Source organism: Ananas comosus, linkage group 20 (genome assembly GCF_001540865.1).
Source record: "Ananas comosus cultivar F153 linkage group 20, ASM154086v1, whole genome shotgun sequence".
In the NCBI taxonomy this organism is placed as follows: Eukaryota; Viridiplantae; Streptophyta; class Magnoliopsida; order Poales; family Bromeliaceae; genus Ananas; species Ananas comosus.
In genome coordinates this window covers 9,468,316-9,493,266 of record NC_033640.1, presented here as the reverse complement: position 1 = coordinate 9,493,266, position 24,951 = coordinate 9,468,316, and the positions used below count along the sequence as shown (strand labels likewise).

Here is a 24,951-nt window from a genome sequence, read left to right as displayed (position 1 = left end):
TACATTTGTTGTCTGATTAGCGCAAGAGATCATTAACACACAATCTGGTGTTGAGTATCAGATTTGGTCTTGTTTATCCATCTAGGGTTTCTTTCACTAAATCAAAGAGGGATCATATGTAGGGATATAACCATTTCAGGAAATGGGACTTCACAGCTTCATGTTTCATAAACTTTTTTTTTTTTTTGCCTATTTGTGCCTGATAATAGTTTCTTCTCATATTAGCTTGTTCACAAAAGAACAAATGCGCATGTTGGGTTCTAAACAACACCATTATCATCTTCAAACATCAGCTGGATCAGATGCTGACCCATCTTTCATAAACTCTTCACACTTTCACAGCAGTGGTGTTCATCGATCATCAACGTTGAGTTTATGTATTACAATTGACTCGACACGATTAGTATGCGAACAAAGAGACTCAACTTCACGGAGTCAGCTCTCTAATGTTAACATTTTCAAATGAAAAGTCATACTCGATGAATAAAACTGCAGATGAAAGTAATTCCACAGGAAAGGCTAACAACAATTGACTATAAAATCATCTGCCTCCTAAAGAGAGACTGCTCAAAGAATAATCCCAATACCATCAACCAAAAGGCAAAAATACATGATTATCTCTCTCTTTAAGGAGATGCATCATCTATACAAATCACAAAGCCTTACTAGGGTTTTCACCCTACCTTCTTTAGCTTGTAGAATGTAAGTTACTGGAACTCGGCTCCCCAATGGCCACCGAAGCCAACGATTTAGAAGCCCAAACCCTAGCATTCATTGCTCCTTCCTGCAAATTACTTCTTTTGCACGGAAGCACTTTGTTGAACCCTTGCTTGGCTTGTTCGATATAAGCCCGGAAACAATCCCAAAAGCTGATCAAGCTCGCAAATCGGACGCGCCTCCTCCAAGCTCGGTTAGCACATGCATTAAGTTTTGGGACGAGAATGTAAAGAAGTCTCAAGAGCACAAAGGCACTGGCCAATGCCAGGTAAGTGTCTTGTTGTAGCAATTTTTCCGGTGATCTTGCCCATGAGAAAGGGCAAGTTTCCTGCTCAGTGTCTTCATTGAATTCGGTCATATTTGACAAATCTACCATCTTGTTTAGTAATATTCCATCTGGCGAAGCAGGATTAATCCCTTCAAGAATTTTAAATGTACCAGTGTAAGATATGAGAACAACACTAGAAGGAGATAAACATAGTGTTAAAACGGCTAACATATATATATATGTTATCCTCAGAAATCCAGCTTGCAAGTTGGTCTATGAGATATGTGATAGATATTGCTGAAGAGAATATATATATTTTACTACTATAAGTAGCCAAGTAAAAATTAGAATATTTACATGGGATTTCCTCAAACTTAGCCTTTCAAGATTGAGGCTGTATTTTAATTTTTATGAGGATAATTAAAATGTATTATAGTGATTTTCAAGATTGTATGGTACTCTTATTTTAAAGCAAGAGATAATCCACAGGAAAATTCTACTGACCTGTAACATCAGTGTAGAAAGCAGCTAGGGAATCAGTGTTTCGTGGTCCATGATACCGCACTCGCATTGTAGAGTTTAAAAGAAAGAGGGTTGGAAAACCATGAACTCCATATCTTGAGAGTATGCTGCAACATACCATTTCTAGTTATTAGGTACTTAATAATTATTGGACCATAAGTTTATGTTCATCAAGCACACACCTTCGCCGGATAACAGATTCTTCAAACGAAAAATGCCGTATAGCTGGAAATATGGAAGACAATCTGTGGAAGTTTGGTCTGCAAATCTTAGAGAAAGGACACCATGTAGCATAAAAGAGTATGGCAACATATTCCTCCCTGTTCCAATGCACTATGTTCAAAGCTTTTTGCAAAGTAGCCTCATCTCCCTAAAAAAAGAAACAGAGAAAAAAAATAAATAAATGCATCAAATTATTGCAAGAAAAAAAAAGCCACATTTTACCACAAATTCAAGATTAAGGGGAAAAGTCAAGTCAACAGTTTGGGACCAACTTAATTTACATAGATTATGCAAAAAGCAAATTAAGAACTAGAGATATTCTCAAGTTTAAGGAATACACATGGTTACTAAAACAGTCATGTTAGCAAAATGAGCATCTAAGCCTAAAACTCCTAACTACAGCAAGACGCTGTTGAACATTTTACTACACAGCTCTACTAATACAGCTTTTTTGCAGAAGCTCTAGGCTAACCAAAACAGGCCAAAGGGGCAGGAAAACGCCAAAGCGAATGCGACAAGCACATAAAAAATAAGAATAAAAAGAGCACGTAATCCTAGTGGGCAAGCGATATAGGTTCAGAACCGGATGGCGTAGAGAATACTTTTTCACAAGGATAAATATAACCTAATATAACACAATTACACAAGGCGACAAGTGTTAGCACGTCGGTATCTGCCTACTGATGATTGGTGAATCTAATCAATCCACATCCGAGCTCATTTTCTACAGCTAAAGATGGAAAATTTGGAAGGCTCAAAAGATAAAGATTCACCTTAGCATACAACAGAAACAGACACAACGCACTCTCGTCTATCAAATCTATAAACGAAGAAGAACGTATATTTCAAAGCAGAGCTTCCATTTAAAATCTCCGTGCTGATTTTGCTCATCATTTTGCATGACAACATTAGTTACCCTGCATGAAGTGCATATATCTTGTTGTTCATCAACTAACCATCCAAAAGCTCATTTATGTATACATGCCTAAACCATACCAGCAATACAACTTTCCCCTAATTTTTTTTTTTCCCTCTTTACAATTTCCATAGATTTTCTCATCAGACAAAAGTTCATAGGAAAGATCTTTCTACAAGCTAAAGAAAAAAAAAAAACCCTAAAACTTAAATTTACCAATAAAATTACCTTAAAACTAAAAGAATTATGAATTCCAGGAGATTCGTAAAAAGAATTATTTGACATCTACAATTCAACCACCTATCTACATAGAGAAATTACAAGAGAAAGCTACAGAATCTCCAAAGAAATACATAGAGCGCCATGAAATGTCCCCATCAAAGAGCATCTAATTAACCTCGAATCAGAATCTACTCACCTCCACCACCCCAATCGAGTCACCGTCGATCGCCGTCGAATCCGGGGCCGAGCACGACCCCCATCGCCCCAAGATCGCGTCCGCGGCCGACGCCCTAGGGCACACCGGCTCCGCCGCCGCCGCCGCGGCGGCAGCGGCGCCGAGGAGGAGGAGGAGGAGCGAGGCCGAGCTCCAAGCCCTCGCCGCCATGATCTCGCCCTTAGAGAGGACACGCGAGGGGGTCGAACCGAAACCCTAGATCGAGGGGGGCGTCGGGGCGAGCGGAAGGGGGAGCCCTGCGCATGTTAGCGTCGTCGCGAGCTCTCTTCGTACATCGCCATGGCCGAGCGAGCGATTGCGAAGACGCTTTTTTTTTTTTAGACTATTTTTTTAATTTCTTTTTTTCTAGGGTTTTTTTTTCTCTCTCTACAACACCATCATGTTGGATCAAGAAGAGAGAGAGAGAGAGAGAGAGAGAGAGAGAGAGAGAGAGAAAGGCGCGGCGATAGTGGAGGAGATGGACGGAGGGGAAAAGGGCCAGGGAGGGGAAAATGTGCGGAAACCCCCTCACCTATTATGTATTTTAAAAGAGACTTCTCAGCTTTTTTCCCATTTTGAGTTTTACATTTACTCAGGTTAAAAAAAAAATTTATCAAATTTTATGATATTTATTAGTTACTAATTATTAATTACTCTAATTTTATTTACTAAAAAGATTAAAATTATTAAGTTTTAGTCAAATATTTTTACTTTTCCCTTATGACGAGTAATGCTACGCATATGGTTCGTTCCTAATCTTCTTTTTTTTTTTTTTCCCTATTTTCGTTCCAAATTGTTTTTGTTAGCTCTTTGGTTCTTTATTTTTATTTTTTATCTAGTTAAATCCAAGCTATTCAAAAATCTTATTTGCTTGTATTGATTATAGTTATGATTCGATAACCCTCCGAAAATTTTGAGGACATGTTTATTCATCCTAGGACTACTATAGTTTTAATATGCTTAACTCTTTTAATATTTTGGATCTAATCATCCTTACTTTTCAGAGAATTATCTATTATAGGACTATTCTAATTCTACCACCGATCAAAATATTATAGTTAAGTTAAGAGATTTAGTCCTATTATATATCTTATATATAGAACTATCTAGATCTCACATTTTTTTCTTATTGTAACTGTGAGTCTGTGACGTCTCATTTTTCAATATATCATCCATCGTAAAACTACTTTAGTCCTAACACGCTTAACTCTCCTCCGTTTGGTTGGGGGTTAAGGGATGGAATAATCTCTTAACCCCCATTTTATTTCCAAACACTTCTAAAAATGGGTGGGGTTAACCCCACCTCAAATGGATTATCCCGGATTAGCTAACCCCACCTAACCCCATCAAACTCCAACCAAATACTATTTTCTATTCATAATAATCCACCATCCTTCTTATCCCACCTACTTCAACCAAATACTATTTTTCACTATCCTGGACTAACTCCAACCCCCAACCAAACACAAAAATACTCTAACCCCACCTTAACCCTAAATTTAATCCTATTTCTGGAATAACTAATTTTTTCTTAACTCCAAACCAAACGGTAATTTTTTAAATCTAATTATCGCATAAAATACTAAAGTTGAATTAAAAAATTTAATTATATTATATTTTATACATAAGACTATTTGGGGTCTTACAGTAGGCACAGAGAATGACGCTGAGAGCTGAGAGCTGAGAGCTGAGAGATTAGACTTAACACGAAGAAATTAGAAAATGAAGGAAATGGGAGACCTCTCAAATCTGATAAAAGGTTGGGGAGTGACGGTTCAATTAACCCCTTCTTCTGATGTAACGTGCAAGAGATCAGAGCCGTTGGCCGGAGATCGNGGAGGACAGCCTGGATTTTGGGGGAGAGGACAGGAAGGGGGGTTGGTGCGATGACCAAAACCGGAAGGTCCGTTTGTTTCGTCGGATCGGGACGTTGATGTAGTGAGGCAAAGGAAAATCGTTTTATGTTTTAGTTTATATTTAGGGGTTAATTTAATACGTGTTTATGTAAATATAATAAATGATAAATATATTTCTACAAAGTTTAATTTTTATATTATTATTTTCACAATATTTTTAAATATGTTTCTCACTCGTTTATATTTTCAATTTTGCCATCACAAATATATTCCTCCGAAAATCATACTAGTGTAATATAAAGAGGTAAATATATCAAAAACTAACTAAGGTTAAATATTTAACCTATGATTAACTAACTTTTTCTAACGGATTCTAGCGGCAGGAATATATTTGAAAACATCAGGACTTTTGTAGGGACAACATATGAAAGTTGAACTTTGTACGAATATATTTGCTATTCACTATATTTGCAGTGATATGAAATTAACCCTTATATTTATATATCTATCTCGCTGTGTATATGTATATAATCTCTATGCTGTTAAATAGTTCGCAATACTAGAACTTCTAAATCTACATTGGATTTTATTAGACTTGACTCAAAATATTAAAATAATTTAAAAATAAATTTTATAATTTTTGGATATTAGACTTGACTTAAATGGCTCAGAATAAAAATTTCATAAAAAATAATAATATGACAGTAAAATTTTAGATCAAAAATATTAATTTTATTTTTTATAGCATAAAGAATTTTTTATTAAAATTTGCACGATTTGAATATTTCTATATTATTAAACTTACAGAGGCCTACCACCATCATTAAAGTTGTTGACTTTAGACTCTTTGATTATTAGATAAATACTATTGAAAAATTTTAAAAAATTATTTTTTACGTAATTTTTATATTATAAATCAAATCTAATAAAGTTGATCGTCAATTTCGAAAATTCCAGCATAAAAAACGACTAAATACTGCGAAGGTCACCGTGCTTCCCAAAGCACACAAACCTGCTCTATAGAATCCGGCTTTATTGAGTATTGATATATTAATAAATTTTTATTATATTATATATAATACATGTATAAATTTATTAAAATTCCGCGTATTACAAGCATTAGTACATAAATAATATGCAAATGCAACATTATGAGTAATTTGCTGCAGTACTTTTTTTGTTTGATTATTCATTTGTTACGGTACTTATATAAGAATGATTGATTAGGTATAATGTACAAATCTTAAAAAAGTAACGAATGATTGATTAGTCTCTCTTAAATTTCAGTGGCTTTAAGCAATATTTATTACTTAGAAATATATTCTTTTCACTCAAAACTTAACTATAAGATGATCCCACTTACAAAATATCTATATAGCGGTTACATAATTGTAATCTAATATACTCATTTACGAGGTGGCTAAAATGCTATTTATGGTATCGTACTATTAACTTTTTTCGACCCTTAGATGCATAGGATTTACTATTTAACAATAATATTATTATAAATTTAAGAGCCAAAAAGTTAATAGCACGTGCGTTCAATAGCATTCTAGCTCAACCCGTGATCTAAACATGACGCAAACAAACTGAAACCTTTTTGTTAACTTTGGAAGAAACTTATTCATGTCCCTTTGAGAATAGCACTCCAATCATTTTCCTTCTTTATTCTTTCTTCTTTTTACAAAAGCTATTGAGATTGCAGGTCATGCTTAGTTCATAGCAATCCAATGACCAAACAAAAGTTACAGGGCAGAGAAGAACACCTCAGAGGATGCGGCAATGGCAAGCTTTAATGCGATTTTTGAGATTAATGATTGGCTCGGAATCATAGGTTTTTTGCACTAGAAGGGCCACAGCTATGGAATAGGTGGTCCAGGGATGCAGAAGCATTACTTGCATTGTTCACCCACCACCTGCATTAAATAACATGATCAGAAATGTCTGTAAAATCATATTATCAATAGTGAAAAAGGTGGAACAAGTGCAATCAAGTTCGGCATGTGCGATAAGTTCATTATGCAATTCTCTGTTGGGCGAAAAGGGTAATTTGGTTTCTCCCTTCCGAGTTTTAAGTCGGATCGAATGCTTCATAGACAAATATAGCGGATCCATTCATTTGTTTTAAATACAGGAGACTAATTAAATGATAGCATTTTAATAGGTACAATCCAAATGCTCGAGTGTACAGTTCCTGATTTTTTTGTCCTATATTGCTTGATTTGTTGTTTTCTAAATTGACAAACAGGAAACATTATGATAAATGCAGCAAATTAGGATAACAGTTACCAGAAGCAGTATCAGGCTTGTTCAGAGTCTAAAAAGCGCTTCTGGATGATTTGTCGCGCTTCCTCAACAAGCCTCTCAACAACTTCACCAGCAGGTAGGATATCCTTAATAAGCCCGACGCCTTGACCAGCATACATAACCATGCTATCAATGTCACCTGTTGTTGTCGCATTTGGAACAGTACCAGCAAAGCGGCGAATCTCCTTTTTCTGAAAAATGTACAAAGTTCAGTCTTTTTTCCCTTCTTTTTTCAAATTAATTCTGATTTTTGCGTAGTTGAAATTCAAGGAGGCAAACAATGCAACAATTTTTACTACTGATTTTGATATCACTACTCTTGGATATAGCATCGCGATTGAATTTCTACACAAAGTGGATTTTGATATGGAATTGTGATGAGGATCAGAATGCATGGTCCAACATAATTTTTAGCAAGTTGAGAGGAATCTATTAAAGCAACCACAGGGCGCACAAGCTGATATGCATCCATCAATTTGTCCTTCTCTTTTCAAGCGGTGGCACAACAAACAACCAAGAATAGGTGTCACACTTGAACCGCTTTATCAAGGTCATCTATATCTAAAAAGTAGCAACTGAATGGCAGAATCCAAAATTCTCAAGTGAATACATGTAACGCAATTGTTAAGGTAAATTGAAATAAATATATGTTCATCTATTCTGAATAATATCCATAAAACGGAACAAACTTCTAATATAAATCTCAAATTCGTAGGCATTTTAACAAAGAGTGATCAACAAAGGCTTCATACCTTTTCAAGTAGCAATGCTTATTTAGCAAATCTGATACATTATAGAGCTTCACATAAACGAAGAGGAGAAGGCAATAATAATAGTGTTTTTTCAATTATGTTATACCCTGTTATTTTAGGTGCTCATCGTTTGTAACACTTACTGATGCAAAAAAAACCACCTTTTTGATGGTGATGTACTATTTACAATCTAGGAATAAGAGAAGAGAAGAGAGTTCAGCACAATATATCGCAACCGAAAATCTAAAGAACAAGTCCAGAGCTGTGAGAAGGATGAAAAGGAAAATCTAAAGAACAAGTCAAGGGCTGTGAGAAGGATGAAAAGAGGCAGATGTCACGCAACTTCGTATTATAAAATCAACTTCTATTCAAGTCCCTTCTTCAATTCAAATAGCTACACTTGGCTCCTAGGAAAAGGCTGGAACATACCACACCATGTATTGATGAGTGGCCTATTACAGGCTGATTCTCCTCACTCTCGTGTTCAGGTAGATGCCTCCATTTAGTAAAGAACGGTGTTTGCAGGGCACGATGTGGTGCAGCAGGCCATCTAGAACGGCCAAATATATTCGTGTACTCAGTCTTATCCATTTCAACTAGCTTTTGCTTGTATAAAGGGTGAGCGAAGCTTTCCACAGTAGCAAGGAACCTGAAAATGAGAGATGGCTCGCATTGCTCAGATAATCAGAAAGTGATTCTACAGAAAAGTAGTCCTTGTTCGGCCTAGCTTCTTTACTTTGAAAAGCAAAATCTAGGGATTTGCTGTGACACTAAAGTGAGCAAATAAGCCCCAAAGCAGGAAATCCAATTTGTAGCTTCTGCCTCTGCTACCGCTGCAGGGGAAGCTTGTCAGATAGCTTTTTCAGTAGAATAAAGCTACTAGTAGAATAAAGCTACTTCTTGGAAGAAGCCATATCTGGGGCCAAACAGGCCCTCAAAATTATCTGCTTGAGAACATATAAGTTAAGTGAATATAGAAAGAGATGCGGCATACCTAGTTCCGAGGCAGACGCCATGGGCCCCAAGGGCCAATGCAGCGACATACCCACGACCATCAACAATTCCACCAGCAGCAATAACTGGAATGTCGCAATCTGAAACTAAATCTACCACTCTCGGCAATAGTGATATAAGTCCCTCCTGCACTATGATGAGTAGAGAATCAAGATTTAGAGCAATGGTAAAGAGAGGAAGGTAGGATATTCTCGCTTCCTTATTTCTCCAAAGAAGCGTCATCAGAACCAGAGCAACCTATTAGCTGCTGTAGGACTGATTCAACCACGGAACACAATGAAATTTGCATCAGTTTGTCCGAATAACCATTCGTGCAAACCGAATACCGGCAAAGATTTAAGCGTCCATCGGCACGGGCTGTACCCACCGTGCCGACAAGATATTGGCATGATACGGCCCGTGCCAATGGCAATGCAGGATATAAAACTCTACCTGACCAATGACATGCCCCCCAGCTTCATGACCTTGAACAATAATTCCATCAACACCGGCTATCTTTGCTTTTTCGGCCTCTTCAAAGGAGCCAACCTGCAAAAGAAGCCTTAAAAAACTAAATAAAAATAGTTGCTTCTGATCGTTAAGTTGTTGCTAAATCCAAACAAAATTACTAAACAAATAAGTTACATAATTGATTAATGAACTCACTTGGTGTAAGACCTTGACCCCAGCGTGATGCGCTTCATCTACAAGTTCTCTAGGATATTCACCCCAGTAGACTTGCAGTAAAGCAACCTTTTCCTCCAGAATAACCTTCACATTTTCGTCATGCGGGAATGCTAACACCACTGCAACCCCAAATGGTTTGCTCGTCAAGGTCCGTGTCCTCCGAATTAGCTCTCTCAAGTAGTCCGGCGATTCCTGGCGAATACCAAATGACGACAGAATCAGTAACAAAATAGAGAATTATATGATGGTCCCTTCCTCTCGCTTTCACTTACTGCAATTTGCCTACCGGAATTTCACTTCCATATTGCAGTGCCCGATATTGCCTAATTTTGTACAGTTTCATAACATTGCTCATTTTTGTCCAAAATCACAAGGTTTGTGAGACAAATGGTTATTCTACTGATTATTCGCAACCTATTCGATGTGTAGCGAAGGACGAACAAAATATCCCCTTTTTTCGTTCTAAATATGCCGAGAAGCGACACGTAGGATTCAAACAATGAACCTACGCTACAGAAATGAGAATACCATCCAACTAACACTTAGGACACATTTGGTATTCGTTATCGGGCTAAACAAGTTGGGACAAAAGTATACGGAGATATGCTTGTCGCATTCTTTGTTTTCTTTACGAAAACATACAGAACAGAATTTATTTAACCGTACTTTCTGACCGCCTGCAATGACAGAAATTAACACTGGGACAGACTGTACTAGTTAGATAAAAATCAGGGAAAAATAATAAAAAGGTAAATTGCACTGTCAGTCCTCGAACTTCAATTTGCAATAACTTTTTACTCAAACTTTATGAATATATATATCTAATTAAGTCCCATGAACCAATTTAGTCGACTAAATCTTGACGCATTAATGATATAAAAGTGATATAATATCTTAATTATTAGCACGGTAGCATCAATCACAACACATTAGTATTTAGTCAACTAAATTAAATTACCGCGAATTAAAGTTTGAACATCAAAGTGCCATGTGAACCAAATAAGTTGATTGCTGTGAGAAGGAGAGAGAGAGAGAGAGAGAGAGAGAGAGAGAGAGTAATCATGCATACCCAGTCGGGGGCGCGGAGGAGGGCGACGGCGCCGGCGTTGGCGACGGCGGCGACGAGGTCGGGGCCGGAGATGTCGGGGCCGAGCGGCGCCTGCACGACGCCGTAGTCGAACCCCAGAATCCCCCTCCAACCCCTCATCTGATTATCTGCTTCTTCTTGCCACTTTAGAGAGAGAGAGAGAGAGAGAGAGAGAGAGAGATGAGTGAGAAAGTGTGCCGCGGCGAACGAGAGAGAGAGAGAGAGAGGGGAGAGACGAAGTGATATGGGTGAGTGAACAGATGCACCCAAAATTTTAAAATTGTGAAAAAAAAAAAAGTTGAGAGCGAGGAGAAGTTCTACACCGTCACGCTTGCACCACGTCATCAATAACAAGCCAATCATATACCTTTTTTTAAAATAAAAGTACAATAAAAATATTTTTTTACAATTACGATGGGACATATATTTTGAAAAAGAGTTATTTGATTGATTTGTAATGCCACATCACCAATATATCCGGTATATTCTAAAATTTTTCGAGAAAAAATTCTAGAATGCAACGCGTATATTAGTGACGTGGCGTAACAAACCAATCGAATTAATCCTTTAAGAATATATATTCCATCATGGTTGTAAAAAAATATTTTTATTGTATTTTTGTTTGAAAAAAAAAATATGATTGATTTGTTATTGATGACGTGATGCAAATGTGACAGTGTAGAATTTCTCTTTTTCGAGAGGGGCGTACGTAATGAAGGACGTCAGCCGGTGGCAGGTGGGGTGGGTGGGGCCGACAGCTCTGTTAGATTTATTTATTTATTTCTTCGCCAGCACGGCCGGCTCGTCTGGGCCCGGGTTAGGGCAGCCAGCCTGCCAGCCAGCCAGCCAGCCGCCACGGAGTGGGAAGCGGCGATTTGAAAAATCGCATGTTGTTTAATACAGTTGATTGAACATTTGAACATGCGATTCGTCAGGCTGCAGGTTCGATCCCCATCCCTTTTTATTAAAAGGTAAATAGTGAATTATAAATATGTTAAATGAAAGAAACTTATTTGAAAAAGTTTCGGAAATAAATAAATTTTTTTTGTTTCGGATTAATTTTTTACAAGTTCCTACAAATATAATAAATTATAAAAATATTCATACAACATTCAACTTTTATATATTGTCCTTACAAAAATTATGGTGTTTTCAAATATATCCCTACCGTTAAGATCCGTTAGAAAAAATTAATTAACCATAAATAAAATACTTAACCCTAATTAGTTAATAAGGTGAATTATCTTTTTTATCCCTCTTCAACTAACAATTGAAATTTCTTGAGAGACATATTATAATGGCAAAAAGGTCATTTCATTTATAATATAAACAGTATTTTAACGGTAACAAACTAGAGGAATATATTTGAAAACATTAAGATTTTTGTAGAGATAATATATAAAAGTTAAAGTTTTTAAAAATATATTTATCATTCGCTATATTTACGGAGAACTGTATGAAATTAACCCTTTTGTTTATGTACAAGCTTTTATCTAGTGGAAAAGCAAGAGCGATCAAAGTTCAACTTTTTATAAAGTTTTAAAATTTTAAACACCTTACACATTGAGGCCCAGATATCAGTTAATGCCCTGTTTATACAATCTAAATTACCAATAACTTATTTGATATAATCTTTTTTTTAATATAATTAAAAATTACGGGTTAAATTTTTATTTCTCGAAAAGTCTTGGCATCAACAATTTGCCAGGATAATATGTTATTTATATATGGCATCAACAACTTGCCAGGATAATATGTTTTTTATATAAATTAAAAAAAATATGTCGAATAAGATACTCATACATCCAAACATGACCCAAATATTAGGTATAAATTGGTTGGCGTTATGCGGCAAACGAAATTATAGTATATTTTATGTCATCCAAAATAAAGTATCAGTGCTTTTATGTCACAAATTGAATGGTACCAAACACACAGTTCAAATCAGGTGCCAAAATTGTGTCCAGATAATACAGGATCAAATGCAAAACTGAACCTGCTTCTCCTTCCAGCTGCAGCAAAACTGCTTGTAAGGAGCCTTGAATTGGGAAAATAAAACATCAGTGCTTCTTTGCTCTGCTTTATGCGAACAAGCATTCATGCAGAAGCTACAGTGACTATAAACAATTGCCACCACACTACATTGCACCGAGCCGCATAGGTGTTGCAACACTGTTTGCTTGCGCCCTGAGAATGAGAAAAGCTTTGTGAATTACTAACAAAATTGCTTAGTTCACTGGGGTTTACATTTGGCCGAACAACCTCTATCTGATGGAATGAGAAAAATCACATCGTAGGTGAAATATTCTATCCTACCAAATCAAAGATGTCAAGAATTTTCAAAGAACAAAAATCAAACTCGGACCTTCCAATTATGCAAGAAAATTTTCATATCAGATAAATTATCATTAGATAACTTATTCCGACATTCAAATAGGGTCTTAAGCAAAATAGCATACAATAAAATGACTTATGCTTAGGATTTGCCCCGAAGAGAAAAAGCTTACCATGTTCTCAATTTGTAGGACTAAAGCAAAGGAAGCATTAAGCGCCGCGGCTCTTCTTATTTGCGCTTTGAGCTCGAAACGAATCCTCATCTGCAATCACACAAGGAATAGTCCATGTTCCATAGGCATGCCCTGAATTTAGTCCTCCTAATCAAAAGAACAATGATAATAATGAAGGTTAACTTTTATTGAGGTTATTGTTAACTTTAATACGCAGTTGGAACACTTAACACATATACCTTCCTTTGTGGCTTCTTCACATCTTCTCCAGTAATTCAAAGAAAGGTCGGGATCCAATGTTTTTGATAAGCTCTCATACTTCTCTTCCACCTCGCAAATGCACTTTGCCTGGAAAAGTAAGCCAATTATCAAAGGTTGTAAGCTGCTCAAAAACAGATTAAAAGTACTACTGGATAGTGTTGACAATGTAAACTCACAGGAAAAAAATACAACTAGAAACATTTCACTCATTTGTTTATCATGAAGTTGGAATTATTGAGCTTTCCCCGTGCTCAAGAAGGCAATAAAATGTTTCCGACTATTCTAGGCCAGCTTGAACCAGCTGGAGCTTTTATGCAGAAAATGTAGCTCGAGTAGAGCTGACCGAAAAAGCATTGACACGCTTTTACTAAGCCCATACGACTGTTTTACACTGCCAAAAGCAGCAGCCTCAAATTAGAGCTCTTGCTTTTGGCCATTGAACTTCAATTCAGCTTCAGCAACTGCAGATGGTCTAAGACATTTCGTTAGCCTAATGCCTAGCAGGCAATAAGAGAAGTTTAAGAGCACCAGAAAGCTTCAGATATTTGCTTAAAAAACTGCATTTTATTAGGTACAAAAATTAGAAGGAAAATTATGCTTAAATATTTAGATTTCAGGAGTTTAAACAAAAAAAAAAAAATCCAGCATAAAGCAAACTACAAGTAGGAAATGATAATTGGACAACCATGTAGAGGAACTGACTTGATTGTTTCAGAAAATGGGTGGGAAAGTACTCGAAAGCTCGCATAAATGTAAGGGACTTTATGAAAATTTACGGTACATTAAAATTGATAGTATCAGCTTTGATTAAATCACCAAATTCTAACTCACCAACATTTTCGGCGCCATTGAAGCTCCGTATACGGCGACAAACATTCGAAGTACGTTGAAATTATTATTTATCACATCTTCCTAGAAGACAGACGAACGCATATTGCATCACTAATTCAAGTTAGATAGATACTGCAGAATGTCGCTCTCCATGATTGACAATCTTATGAATAGATACCCACCTCATAATCATACCTGCAGGATATTCAACCTTTTTCATACCCCACGAATAACCATAAAGGGCAAAAAACAAATTAAATCATAAATCCTAGCACACAGTGGAAACTCCAAGTAAGAATTATTACTCAAAGAGGTAGAAGTAACCGGACAGAAAACTAAAATTTAGAAAATAATTTATACAATTTTATTTGACTACACTCTAAAACCAAAAACATGGTGGAAAAACATAACTACATCAAAGGAAAAGGCAAAAAGAATTAGTAAGACATCCAAAGAGGCCTTTATTTTCTCAGTCGTGCAGTATTATCTACAGTAGAAACCGTCAAATCATGTAACTAGTTGTAAGCATAACATGTAGAGAAAAAGGCACTTACAGGTCATCAGATACCTCCACTAGGAATTCTGAGACTGATAAGAACTCCATATGCAACTCATTTGTCTACAGAAAAAATAGAAAGAAGTTATGCAGTTAAATTCAAAAAACAGATTAAGTGGACATAATTGTTTCTTATCTAACATCAGAATAAAAAACAACTAATTGCGCTACTAACTGTTTAATTAAAACGAATCCATGCTTCCATTATCTATTATTCGCAGTTTCACACTAGAAGGACAACAGTATTTAATTTTTCTAACAATACTTGACATTTTTACTTCAAATGAGATGTCTCCCATATTCTACCATTCAAGAAAGTAAAACCAACGGTATGGAAAAAAAATAAATAATTAAACTTCAGTTATACTATAGAACCAAATTTGACGGGATCGTTGCATAATTTTTTGGATTCAAGAATTGGAAATTATGAAAAACCTTGGAAACTTCTACAACAAATTCAAGCCGAGTAAAAAGCATTTACCTGTTGCCGTGTCAAATGATACAACAAAAGATTCAGTACTCGATAATCGAAGGATTTTAGATGGATTGCTCTCATGGCATCCTCAATTGAAATCTGAATAATAAGTCAAGTGTTAATTCTTTAGCATGAACCTTTATATACAAACAGATCAATCAAAGAAGAAGAGTAAAACACAGAAACTCTTTAAGGAAAAAAAAGTAAAATTTTATTCTGTGAATTTACAGTGAAAAAGAATGCGCTAATTATGGACAGATCCTAATGAATATCATAAAAATAAAGCAATCGATTCCATTTTACGGATCTTAAAGAGAACCAACTATAGCAGAAAGAACACAGGGTTACTAAACAACCTTTGTTTTGCTTGTTAATGCTCCGCAAAGCTTCTTTTCAAGGGCCCAGTACTCAATACCTGATTTGAGCTCAGTTCTTATCCTAAATAGAAACAAGAAAAAAAATTGGAAAACATTATTTTTGTAGTGTCAATATGTTTCTGGTTCATATGATGAATTAACGGTAAGAGCACAAAAATCCCAACCTATCAGTAAGTATTCCTTGACTGCGAAGAAGACTCAGCAGAGGAGCAAATGGATCACAGACGGAAGTTTCATGGAGATTATTAATCACATTTTGGTCCTTAATCTGCATTAGATAATATCGATAAAAAATGATGACACATAGAATTAGCATTTAAAAATAGTATATGATTGATGAAATCGGCTAAACTTACTTCATTAGATGTATGTATTAGACAATCAGATCTGCTTGTTTCAGAAACAGAATCTTCTGGAGAAGGATGCAAATTATTTTCATTTAACGTATCTAGCTGTACAAACAAAGGTGAAAGAGTAATTATAAATTATAATTTTGTTCAAGATATAGAAAAAGGCCAAAAAAAAAAATCACCTGATATATGTAGCTCTCTGTAAAAGAAAGAACAGGGAGAAACTTAAATATTGATTGCGGTTTGTTTGCGTCCATACCGTGAAACATAAAATATGACCTACACTGTTATATGACAAAAACAAAATTGTTAAAATGACATAAGATGATTAAAACGAAACAAAATTTCGGGAAGTTATGGGATAAGAAGACAACAAATTGCTTACAAAATCCTCAAGCGTGGAGTTTGCTCTTTGCATTGCGTCAAATCCAATCACAGCCGCATCCTCAACTTTTGATTTCTCACGATCCGCCTTGTCTTCAATACTAAACCGGAATGAAGGCTCAACGCAGGTATCATCATAATCTGCATTCTAACAAGAATCTACGTTATGAGAAGCTCAAAACACGATACATTCCGATGCTTATAGCACTTGAAACATTCGTTAAAGTACCTTCATCGGTAACAACTAAACGCGCCTCTTCGAGTATTTCGACAGTGATCTGTTCAATTAGTAGTCAAAAAAGTTACAACCACGCATTTATAAACAAGAATTAAACAAGAAAATGGACATGGGAGTGCTTTAAATTCACCTTTTTAAGAAGCTCGGATATTAGTGAGTATTTCCTCTCTGTGCTAAGCATACCACTCGGTTGTAACTATATATAAGAAATAAACTCTTTATCAGATAAAAATATACTAATGTACTAAAGTAGTGATATTTTCTCTAAGATGGTTCTCAATTTGCTTATTGATGATGTTGGATTTAGTTGCTAGTGAAGGAAAGGCAAATTGAAGCGAGGTAGGTTAGCAATTTCATTAAGGGTGTGTTTTGTTGGCCGTAAATTTATCGAAAATTACCTTTCGGTTTGAAAAATTATTTTCCTTTTGTTTAGCCGTAAAAAAAAATTCAGAAACTATTTCTACAGATTTGAGAAAAATGGAGTGTTTTCATTTTCCACTGATTTTTGTTTTTCGCTGATTTTCAGCAGAAAACGAAAATTCAAGCTGGGGAAAAATAAAAATTCAAGCTGTGTAAAACTTTTTTTTTTCACCGAACCAAACAAATATGATTTTTTTTTACTTTCAACCAAACAAATATCAATGAAAAACTACTTTTTTTCCTACAAACCAAACAGTACAAAAAGTAAAACTTTTTTTCCATGAAAATTATTGTTTTACGGAAAACTATTTTTCACCGATTTTACGTACAACCAAGCACTCCCTAAAATAAATGGTAAAAATGTACAAGACCCCTCAAACAACAGGCCATTTTGGAACAGGCCCCTCAATTCCATCAATCGTATGAGGGATTTTGTTAAATGCAGCGACGATTTCGCAAATTCAACCAAAAAACAAAAAGTTGGAGGGCTAATTTTCAATGGCCTATAATTGAAGGGGCCGCAATACATTTTTCCCAAAAAAAGGAAAAATTTACCCTCCTAATACATTTTCATATCATTCAATTTGGAAACTTAAAATCAAAAAGAAAAGCAAAAAATTGAGGGGAAAAAGCTGCTAAAAATGCATCAAGCTCGAGATTATGATTACTAAGTATAATTAGTAACTACATCTAATTTAGCTTATAAAAAAAAAAGAAAAAAAATTAATGAGAAAAGCAGTGGAGAGAGAGAGAGAGAGTACGAAGAAGAGGAGGAAATGGGCGAGGAATCGATCGGCGTCGTCGTGGTTTGAGGCGAGGGCTCGGGAGTGGATGAAGGAGAGCAGGGTTTGGATCCGCTCCAGCTTCCGCAGAGCCTCCATTGCTGCGCTCTCTCAACGAAAAAAGAGTCGAACGAGAGTGGGACGATGCGGGCTCCAAGTCCGCTTTAGCCTTTAGCTGTGCGAACCCGAATCCGGTCAATCTATCCGACCCGAAACCCGCCACGACTAGCTGCTGCATGTGCAATGTAAAGCGCGTCGGATAAAATACCGGACTGAAAAATTTACCTTGTGTTCAGCTTATTTATTAACGAATCAAACACGAATTAATTCAAATCGAGCTAGAGTTTGATACGCTTATTAACGAGTCGAATGTAATCCGGCTTGCGAACAGCAAATTAAATTATCAGCTCTACCACTAAATAAAAAGAATTAAAAATTTTAAAAATTTTAAAAATTACAAAATTATATTTGGATGGGTCTAAAATCTAATTAGTAAAAATTTGTAATATAAATGTGCATATATATATTCTTGAGCAGTATCGACCCTGAACAGCGAATTGACTCCGTTCATGTTCGACTTATTAAAATTTTGAGCTGAAAAATTCAGTTCATTTGTTAAACAAGTAATTAATTTTAAATTCATACAAATCGAGTACGAATTGACTTGCGAACCACGAGCTTAATATTACATGTGGTAAATATAGTTACAGGAATGAAAACATACCATATTTAATTTTGTGCACGTTATATATTTTTTATATTTTATATTATATAAATTAATTATCATATATTTTGTATTATTTTACTAAAAAATAAAAGAAATATTTTAATATTTAAATATATAGGCTTTAATACCAGATAGGTGCATTAATCTCAAAAAAAAGAAAAAGAAAAAGAAAAACAACTTAAACTTTGTTAGAGAAGTACTTTAGTAGCTAAACGGTAACTATCATGATATCATTTACACGTAATAAATACAAACACACGCCCTTTATGTAACACCCATTATTACCCTTCCCCCCCCCCTTCACTCCTCTCCCCTTCCCCTACACTCCCCCACATTTCTCTTTCTCCTTCTCGGAGCGGCGTCCATGGCGGCGGCGGCGGCGGCGACTAGGGATCAGAGCGTGTACATGGCGAAGCTCGCGGAGCAAGCGGAGCGCTACGAGGAGATGGTGGAGTTCATGGAGCAGGTGGCGGCGGCGGCGGCGGCGGAGGGGGAGGCGGAGCTCACGGCGGAGGAGCGCAACCTCCTCTCCGTCGCGTACAAGAACGTGATCGGCGCCCGCCGCGCGTCGTGGCGCATCGTCTCCTCCATCGAGCAAAAGGAGGAGGGCCGCGGCAACCGCGCCAACGCCGACGCCATCCGCGCCTACCGCGCCCGCATCGAGGCCGAGCTCGCCTCCATCTGCGGCGGCATCCTCCGCCTCCTCGCCGATCGCCTCGTCCCCTCCGCCGCCGCCGCCGAATCCAAGGTCTTCTACCTCAAGATGCAGGGCGACTACCACCGCTACCTCGCCGAGTTCCAGACCGGCTCCGACCGCAAGGACGCCGCCGAGCACACCCTCGCCGCCTACAAGGCCGCCCAGGTGGATCCCATCTCCTCCTTAGCGCTAGGGTTTGGGATCTAGGGTTAGGGTTTCTGATTTTGATCTGACTAGAAGGAATATGTGTGTAGAAATCTGAAATGTAGATCGGTTGACGCATGGAGATCAAAATGTTCTCTTGCAGGATATTGCTTCCACGGAGCTGCCGCCGACGCATCCGATCCGGCTGGGGTTGTCCCTCAACTTTTCGGTGTTCTACTATGAGATCTTAAATTCCCCGGATAGGGCTTGCACTCTCGCAAAGCAGGTGAGCGTGTAATTCGTTTAGTTTCAGCTTAGCTCCAGTGTTATATTTGATTTCGTGAAAACTAGATCTAGTGATGAGTATATGTTTGAATTCATACATCATGATGATGATGATGCTGACCATTTTTTCTTTGCTTTGCTTTTTGTTCTTTGCGAGAGAACCTTTTGGTGATTTTACTCTGTTTTTGCAGTATCTACCTTTGTCGCGTACGACACATTGTGGAAAATATGTTGAGAATTATAAGTTGTTGTCGAATTTAATCTATTTCCTCTGTCACTGCAGTAATAAGTTTAATACTTACCTGTGCTGTAAACGTAGGCGTGATAATACCATTGTGCAAGGATTTCTAATTTTGGCATCGCCACTGATTATCCGCGAACTATTATGTGGCTACTCTATGATTTCATCCAATGTCATCGTATTCATCTTTTCTGAAGAAAGAGAAGTCATAACCAATGTTCGGCATGCTAACTTGCAATTTTCTGCTAGTCTTTCGACGATGCAATCGCAGAATTGGACACTCTCGGTGAGGAGTCGTACAAGGATAGCACTCTAATTATGCAGCTTCTCCGCGACAATCTCACCCTGTGGACCTCAGACATGCAGGTCTGGTTTTTGCCCTGATGTAGCTCTCTCAACTAACGCTTTTTCTTTCTCCTTTTAATTGGATCATTTACATGTATGCTCTTGTTTCCCTGAAGTTTGAAGTTGCATCTAATGACACATTATCATTTTTATTATATATGTATGTATATATACTGCTTGAAAAAGTAACTGCTCACATGTGTAGCCCTATGAGATGCAATGTAATTTCAGTTTCTTACAAAACCAATTCATGAGATGAACAATTGGTTCTTTATTTTTTTTGACTAGGATTTGTAAGTATATATATATATAGTTGAGCTAGAATACTATCGGTAGCAAACGGGCTCCGTTGCCATTTATTTGTTTTCGATGATGGAGCCTCCAAATTGATGATTGGCACCGTTGAATATGATCTACACCACTTAAAGTATCTAGAAATCAAATTTCATGCTTTTTCGATATTGTTCTCTTGTCGATCAAGTGGGCGTAAAAATGAACGACTGAAAATGAATATTCTCTAAAAAGTGATGATAGAAATTTTGTAATCAAGATCGAGAGTATAGATCTTATTCTAAATAGTTTAAAGAATTTTCCAACTAAAATTCAATTGATTTGGATAGCTTTACACCGTTAAACGAGAAAACGCTTTATATCTACCATTAAAATTACAAATTTTGAAACCCTTTGATCATTAGGTCAATGATGTCGAAAAGATTTAAAATTTGGTTTCTAGATACTTCAAGTGGTATAGATCATGTTCAACGGTGCCGATCGTCAATTTAAAGGTTCCATAATCGAAAATAAATGAGTGACAACAGAACCGGTTTGCTACCGATAGCATTCCAGCTCAACTCTATATATATATATATATATATATATATATATATATATATATATATATATATATATATATTCTTACAAATCCTAGTCGAAAAAAATAAAGAACCAATTGTTCATCTCATGAATTGGTTACTATACTGTCGGAAATATAGAGAAATTAATTGCTTTTTGTATTCTGATTACAGGAAGATGGCGCTGATGAGATCAAAGAAACAAGCAAACCTGAGGATGAGCTGTAACCAAAGTATTACTAATCGCCATTCTCTGTTGCTTTTTAGGCGCTTCTCATCTTGCAAATTGATCATCAATTTGAATCACCCCCTCTTCTCTCGTAGTTTCTTCTTCTGGTGGTTTTCCATCTCCTCTGCTTCTTTCGCTTTCGTGTGTTACCACCATGCTTTTCCTTTTCCGAATGCTATAGAACTCTTCTAATATATATATATGGCTTCTTAATTTGCTCATGTGTAGTTCCATGTGTAAAAATGTGCCAAACATATCTGAACTACGACCCATTCTGAGCAGTGCCATTCATTCGAATGGACTTGAGTTTAGTGTATTTTATACAATTCATGCGACTACATTGTCCCAATTCTGCATCAGGAGAGCCATGATTTGGCCCACTTTGCATGCTTATCCAAACCAACCGCTCATCTATCTACATGAGCAATGCGTCTCTTTCATGTTCCTGTTCTTTTTCGTTTCGGAGAGTACTAGTGATGGTGACATCGAAGATCTTTGGACCCTTTTGACTCCCAATTGAGACCCAATTGTCTCTGTGGTGGGCGTGTAACAAACCCTTATCCGGATAGCCTTTTCTTTCTACCCACGTGCCTATATTATGAAGAGTTTAATAAACAATTTTTGCTTAATATTTTAGATAAAAATATATAAAATTTTTCTGAACTATGAACTATTTTAAATCAACTGCCTAACTCTTTAAATTTGTTTGATTTGTATTAGTTAATGTAATTTTCACTTTGAAATTTAAGGCAATTATTTATTTTTAGGTGTGAGAATTATATAAAGTATACTAACTAAATCTGCAATGATAAATGACGTATTCAAAATTTTTAAAACTAACGTGTCGTCAAATGATTCAAACTAAATAATCTGAAAGAAAAGATTTGAAATTAAAAATTAAAAGTTTGAAAGATTGAATAGCCAGGTTCAAATGTCTCATCATCCTGATAAAGTTTATAAATTATTATTAATATTTTATTATTTTTATATATAACACAATTATGAAAGGGAGGAACTTTATTGTGTGATTGTATCTAGAACGGCACATAGGTTGGCATCCTCGTCAGCTATATCCCATGCCAAGTGCATGAACGGCCAACTTTGCGGTCCCATACATCTTTGACTTTTACAACTTAGAAAAATTAACTTGAGTCAAAAAAAAAAAAAAAAAAGACAAGCAACTTAATTATTACTCTATCTCTTTTATGTGTGGTTGTTGGCATTTGACTATTAAGGGGGAAAAAAAATAAATTTATTTGGCTGTTACTCATTTTATTTTGGGCAATTCCTATACAAGAAGACACATGAATCAATGCATCCTCATCCTCTTCTGCAATAATGTTTTGCAGGATAATTTATATTCTCTATAATCTATATATAGAACTAGGCTGGTATACTATCCGTAGTATGGAGACCTCTGTGCTACCAAATTATTTTCAATGACTCGGCTTCCAAATTGATGATCGGCTCCGTTAGACTTGATCTACACTATTAAAAACATTTGAAAACTAAATTTCATAATTTTTTGACATCATTTGGCTAGTGATCAAAAGGTCTCAAAATTGATAATTTTAATGGTCGATGTGATGCGTTTGTGAATTTAACGGTGTAAGATAATTCAAATTTGATGAAATTTTTGTAGAAATTTTTTTTCACTATTTAGAGTAAGATCAGTATCTCTGATCTTAAATTCAAGTCTTTTATCATTATTTTTTATAAGATGTTCATTTTCAGCCGTTTATTTTTAGACTACACGTTTGATAGGTAAATAATGTCGAATGAAATTTAGTTTCCAAATACTTTTAATAGTGTAGATCAAGTCTAATGGAGTCGATCGTCGACTTGGAAACCGCATCATTAAAAACATCTTGGTAGTATGGAGACATCTGTGCTACCGATAGTATACCAGCCTAGCTCTTTATTAGAGCTCAATTGAGCTTTTCTTTGTAAGCTATTAATAGATAGATAGATAGATAGGATCACAAAATTAATCTCGCAAAGCTAAGTTATGAAGAATATTAGCACATGTATTAAACTGAGTTAGGTGTGTTTGCATAATAATTAGTTGTCAATATTAATTTTCCAAAAAGAATTTCTATATATATTTGTCCAAAGAAAATTTTAAGTTAAACCAAAAGAGAAGTAAAATATATTGTCAATATAAATTTGTCAGCACTACTTTTACGAAAGTTGTATCAGTTAAATTACTCTTTTGGTTCTCAAATAATACGGAGCGAGACACTTTGGTCCATAAATTTTAATTTATTATAATTTTTGTTTTAAATATGCATAATTTAATTTTGCTGGCTAAATATAAATAATTTGTTGATTTAGAATTAATTTAAAAATATTGTGATTGATGATAAAATAATAATTTAGGTGCTACATTACGTAATTAACTTTAATTTTTTTTTGGGTTGGGTATAGGTTCTCAGATTTTTTTGTTTAGGTTCGGGTTTTTGGCCTGAACTTTTACACTAGCCGAGTTCGAGAACTGTTTCGGATTTCGATTTTTTAAGTCGGATTCGGTTTCGGGTTTCACAAAAATCGCTTCGAAACCCACCCCGTTAAAATGGCATAAGCAATTAAAGCAGGCGAAACAAGCGTAGCATTATATATATTTATTTATATAATAATGTTTGTTTGATTAGCCGTTAGATCAATTTGGACCGTCTGATCTTATTGACCTGGTAATATGATCTCATTCTAGATTGAGTGGGTTTACTTTTGCATGCGTAATACTCCTTTGGCCTTGCATATACAAAATTACATAAGTGTCCTTGCAAACTTAGTTATTGCATGTTAGTCCCCATGATTTTATCTAGGAATGCAAATGGATCCGGATTGGTCCATAGTCCACCCTGATCCGCCTAGAATGAGGCGATAAGCAGCAGTCAAAATAAAAAGAAAAAAAGTAACTCGTTCTTAATCCGTCGCGACCTACTAAGAAATAGAGCGAGCGGCGGCAGACCCCTTTTTTTTTTTAATCCTTTCTGATCCATTAAAATTTCGTCAAAAATTTTCTCTTTTTCTGACATGTTCCGAATGGAATCGTGAGTGGGAACTTAAAAGAATAGGATAAAATCTAATCCTTAAATTCATCGAAACCCGTCGAGAATACGAGACATGATACGAGGGGGCCTTCTCGCCCACGAATCCGCGCCATTTGCATTCCTAATTTTATGATGTATCTCTTCAAAAACTTGCAATGTTTATGTAAATTTTCGAAAAAGCAATCTACATGTACATCTAGTTTAGAGATATAAATTTTACACATTAATTTTTCATATGTCCAATTTACTCACTAGAATTATCAATTTTATTTTACAATACTAATTAAAAATATAAATAAAAAACATACACTCTTGAATGGTACTATATAAGATACACACCTTATTATATTATAATATAATGTACAGCAGTATTTTTTTTTGGCACAAATTTGGAGGGACGAATATGTAGTAAGGAGTCCCTCGCCTCCCGCTTGT

At 35.9% G+C, this 24,951-nt stretch overlaps 4 protein-coding genes across 5 annotated transcripts; 1 reads left to right on the top strand and 3 right to left on the bottom strand.

Moving 5' to 3' along the window:
* LOC109725972 (5'-adenylylsulfate reductase-like 3) lies at positions 316 to 3,512 on the bottom strand. Its single transcript, XM_020255384.1, has 4 exons — positions 3,064 to 3,512; positions 1,690 to 1,877; positions 1,490 to 1,614; positions 316 to 1,134 (listed from the first exon to the last, which is right to left on the bottom strand). Exons 1-4 carry the CDS (start codon positions 3,250 to 3,252, stop codon positions 689 to 691), a joined length of 948 nt encoding a protein of 315 aa, XP_020110973.1. The 5' UTR covers positions 3,253 to 3,512; the 3' UTR covers positions 316 to 688.
* Positions 6,535 to 10,980, bottom strand: LOC109725804 (nitronate monooxygenase-like). 2 transcript variants are annotated; one of them, XM_020255169.1, is made up of 7 exons: positions 10,746 to 10,980; positions 9,656 to 9,868; positions 9,443 to 9,538; positions 8,991 to 9,136; positions 8,426 to 8,645; positions 7,225 to 7,435; positions 6,535 to 6,847 (listed from the first exon to the last, which is right to left on the bottom strand). In XM_020255169.1, the coding sequence occupies exons 1-6, from the start codon at positions 10,881 to 10,883 to the stop codon at positions 7,238 to 7,240; spliced, it is 1,011 nt and encodes a 336-aa protein (XP_020110758.1). In that variant the 5' UTR covers positions 10,884 to 10,980; the 3' UTR covers positions 6,535 to 6,847; positions 7,225 to 7,237. The 2 variants fall into 2 exon arrangements, with proteins under 2 accessions (XP_020110758.1, XP_020110759.1); XM_020255170.1 differs by having other exon boundaries at positions 6,535 to 6,853; positions 7,227 to 7,435.
* Positions 12,587 to 18,073, bottom strand: LOC109725803. The gene is made up of 15 exons (XM_020255168.1): positions 17,924 to 18,073; positions 16,873 to 16,938; positions 16,734 to 16,782; positions 16,506 to 16,645; positions 16,303 to 16,404; positions 16,127 to 16,222; positions 15,935 to 16,038; positions 15,750 to 15,831; positions 15,400 to 15,492; positions 14,917 to 14,981; positions 14,545 to 14,557; positions 14,363 to 14,443; positions 13,510 to 13,618; positions 13,271 to 13,417; positions 12,587 to 12,950 (listed from the first exon to the last, which is right to left on the bottom strand). Exons 1-14 carry the CDS (start codon positions 18,041 to 18,043, stop codon positions 13,308 to 13,310), a joined length of 1,230 nt encoding a protein of 409 aa, XP_020110757.1. The 5' UTR covers positions 18,044 to 18,073; the 3' UTR covers positions 12,587 to 12,950; positions 13,271 to 13,307.
* Positions 18,970 to 21,690, top strand: LOC109725948 (14-3-3-like protein GF14-A). The gene is made up of 4 exons (XM_020255356.1): positions 18,970 to 19,533; positions 19,676 to 19,798; positions 20,288 to 20,404; positions 21,409 to 21,690. Exons 1-4 carry the CDS (start codon positions 19,036 to 19,038, stop codon positions 21,460 to 21,462), a joined length of 792 nt encoding a protein of 263 aa, XP_020110945.1. The 5' UTR covers positions 18,970 to 19,035; the 3' UTR covers positions 21,463 to 21,690.

What these genes read in the sequence shown, in the direction of transcription:
- LOC109725803 (XM_020255168.1), bottom strand. Translation starts at nt 18,043, where the DNA reads ATGGAGGCTCTGCGGAAGCTGGAGCGGATCCAAACCCTGCTCTCCTTC. An exon ending in CAAGGAATACTTACTGATAG is followed by an intron (nt 15,832 to 15,934) that starts GTTGGGATTTTT and finishes GTTTCTATTTAG; the next exon opens with GATAAGAACTGAGCTCAAAT. An exon ending in CAATGGCGCCGAAAATGTTG is followed by an intron (nt 13,619 to 14,362) that starts GTGAGTTAGAAT and finishes TTACTTTTCCAG; the next exon opens with GCAAAGTGCATTTGCGAGGT.
- LOC109725948 (XM_020255356.1), top strand. Translation starts at nt 19,036, where the DNA reads ATGGCGGCGGCGGCGGCGGCGACTAGGGATCAGAGCGTGTACATGGCG. An exon ending in CCGCCTACAAGGCCGCCCAG is followed by an intron (nt 19,534 to 19,675) that starts GTGGATCCCATC and finishes GTTCTCTTGCAG; the next exon opens with GATATTGCTTCCACGGAGCT. An exon ending in CTTGCACTCTCGCAAAGCAG is followed by an intron (nt 19,799 to 20,287) that starts GTGAGCGTGTAA and finishes ATTTTCTGCTAG; the next exon opens with TCTTTCGACGATGCAATCGC.
- LOC109725804 (XM_020255169.1), bottom strand. Translation starts at nt 10,883, where the DNA reads ATGAGGGGTTGGAGGGGGATTCTGGGGTTCGACTACGGCGTCGTGCAG. An exon ending in TCCTCCGCGCCCCCGACTGG is followed by an intron (nt 9,869 to 10,745) that starts GTATGCATGATT and finishes GGTATTCGCCAG; the next exon opens with GAATCGCCGGACTACTTGAG. An exon ending in GGGGGCATGTCATTGGTCAG is followed by an intron (nt 9,137 to 9,442) that starts GTAGAGTTTTAT and finishes ATCATAGTGCAG; the next exon opens with GAGGGACTTATATCACTATT.
- LOC109725972 (XM_020255384.1), bottom strand. Translation starts at nt 3,252, where the DNA reads ATGGCGGCGAGGGCTTGGAGCTCGGCCTCGCTCCTCCTCCTCCTCCTC. An exon ending in ACTCGATTGGGGTGGTGGAG is followed by an intron (nt 1,878 to 3,063) that starts GTGAGTAGATTC and finishes TTCTTTTTTTAG; the next exon opens with GGAGATGAGGCTACTTTGCA. An exon ending in GAATCTGTTATCCGGCGAAG is followed by an intron (nt 1,615 to 1,689) that starts GTGTGTGCTTGA and finishes GGTATGTTGCAG; the next exon opens with CATACTCTCAAGATATGGAG.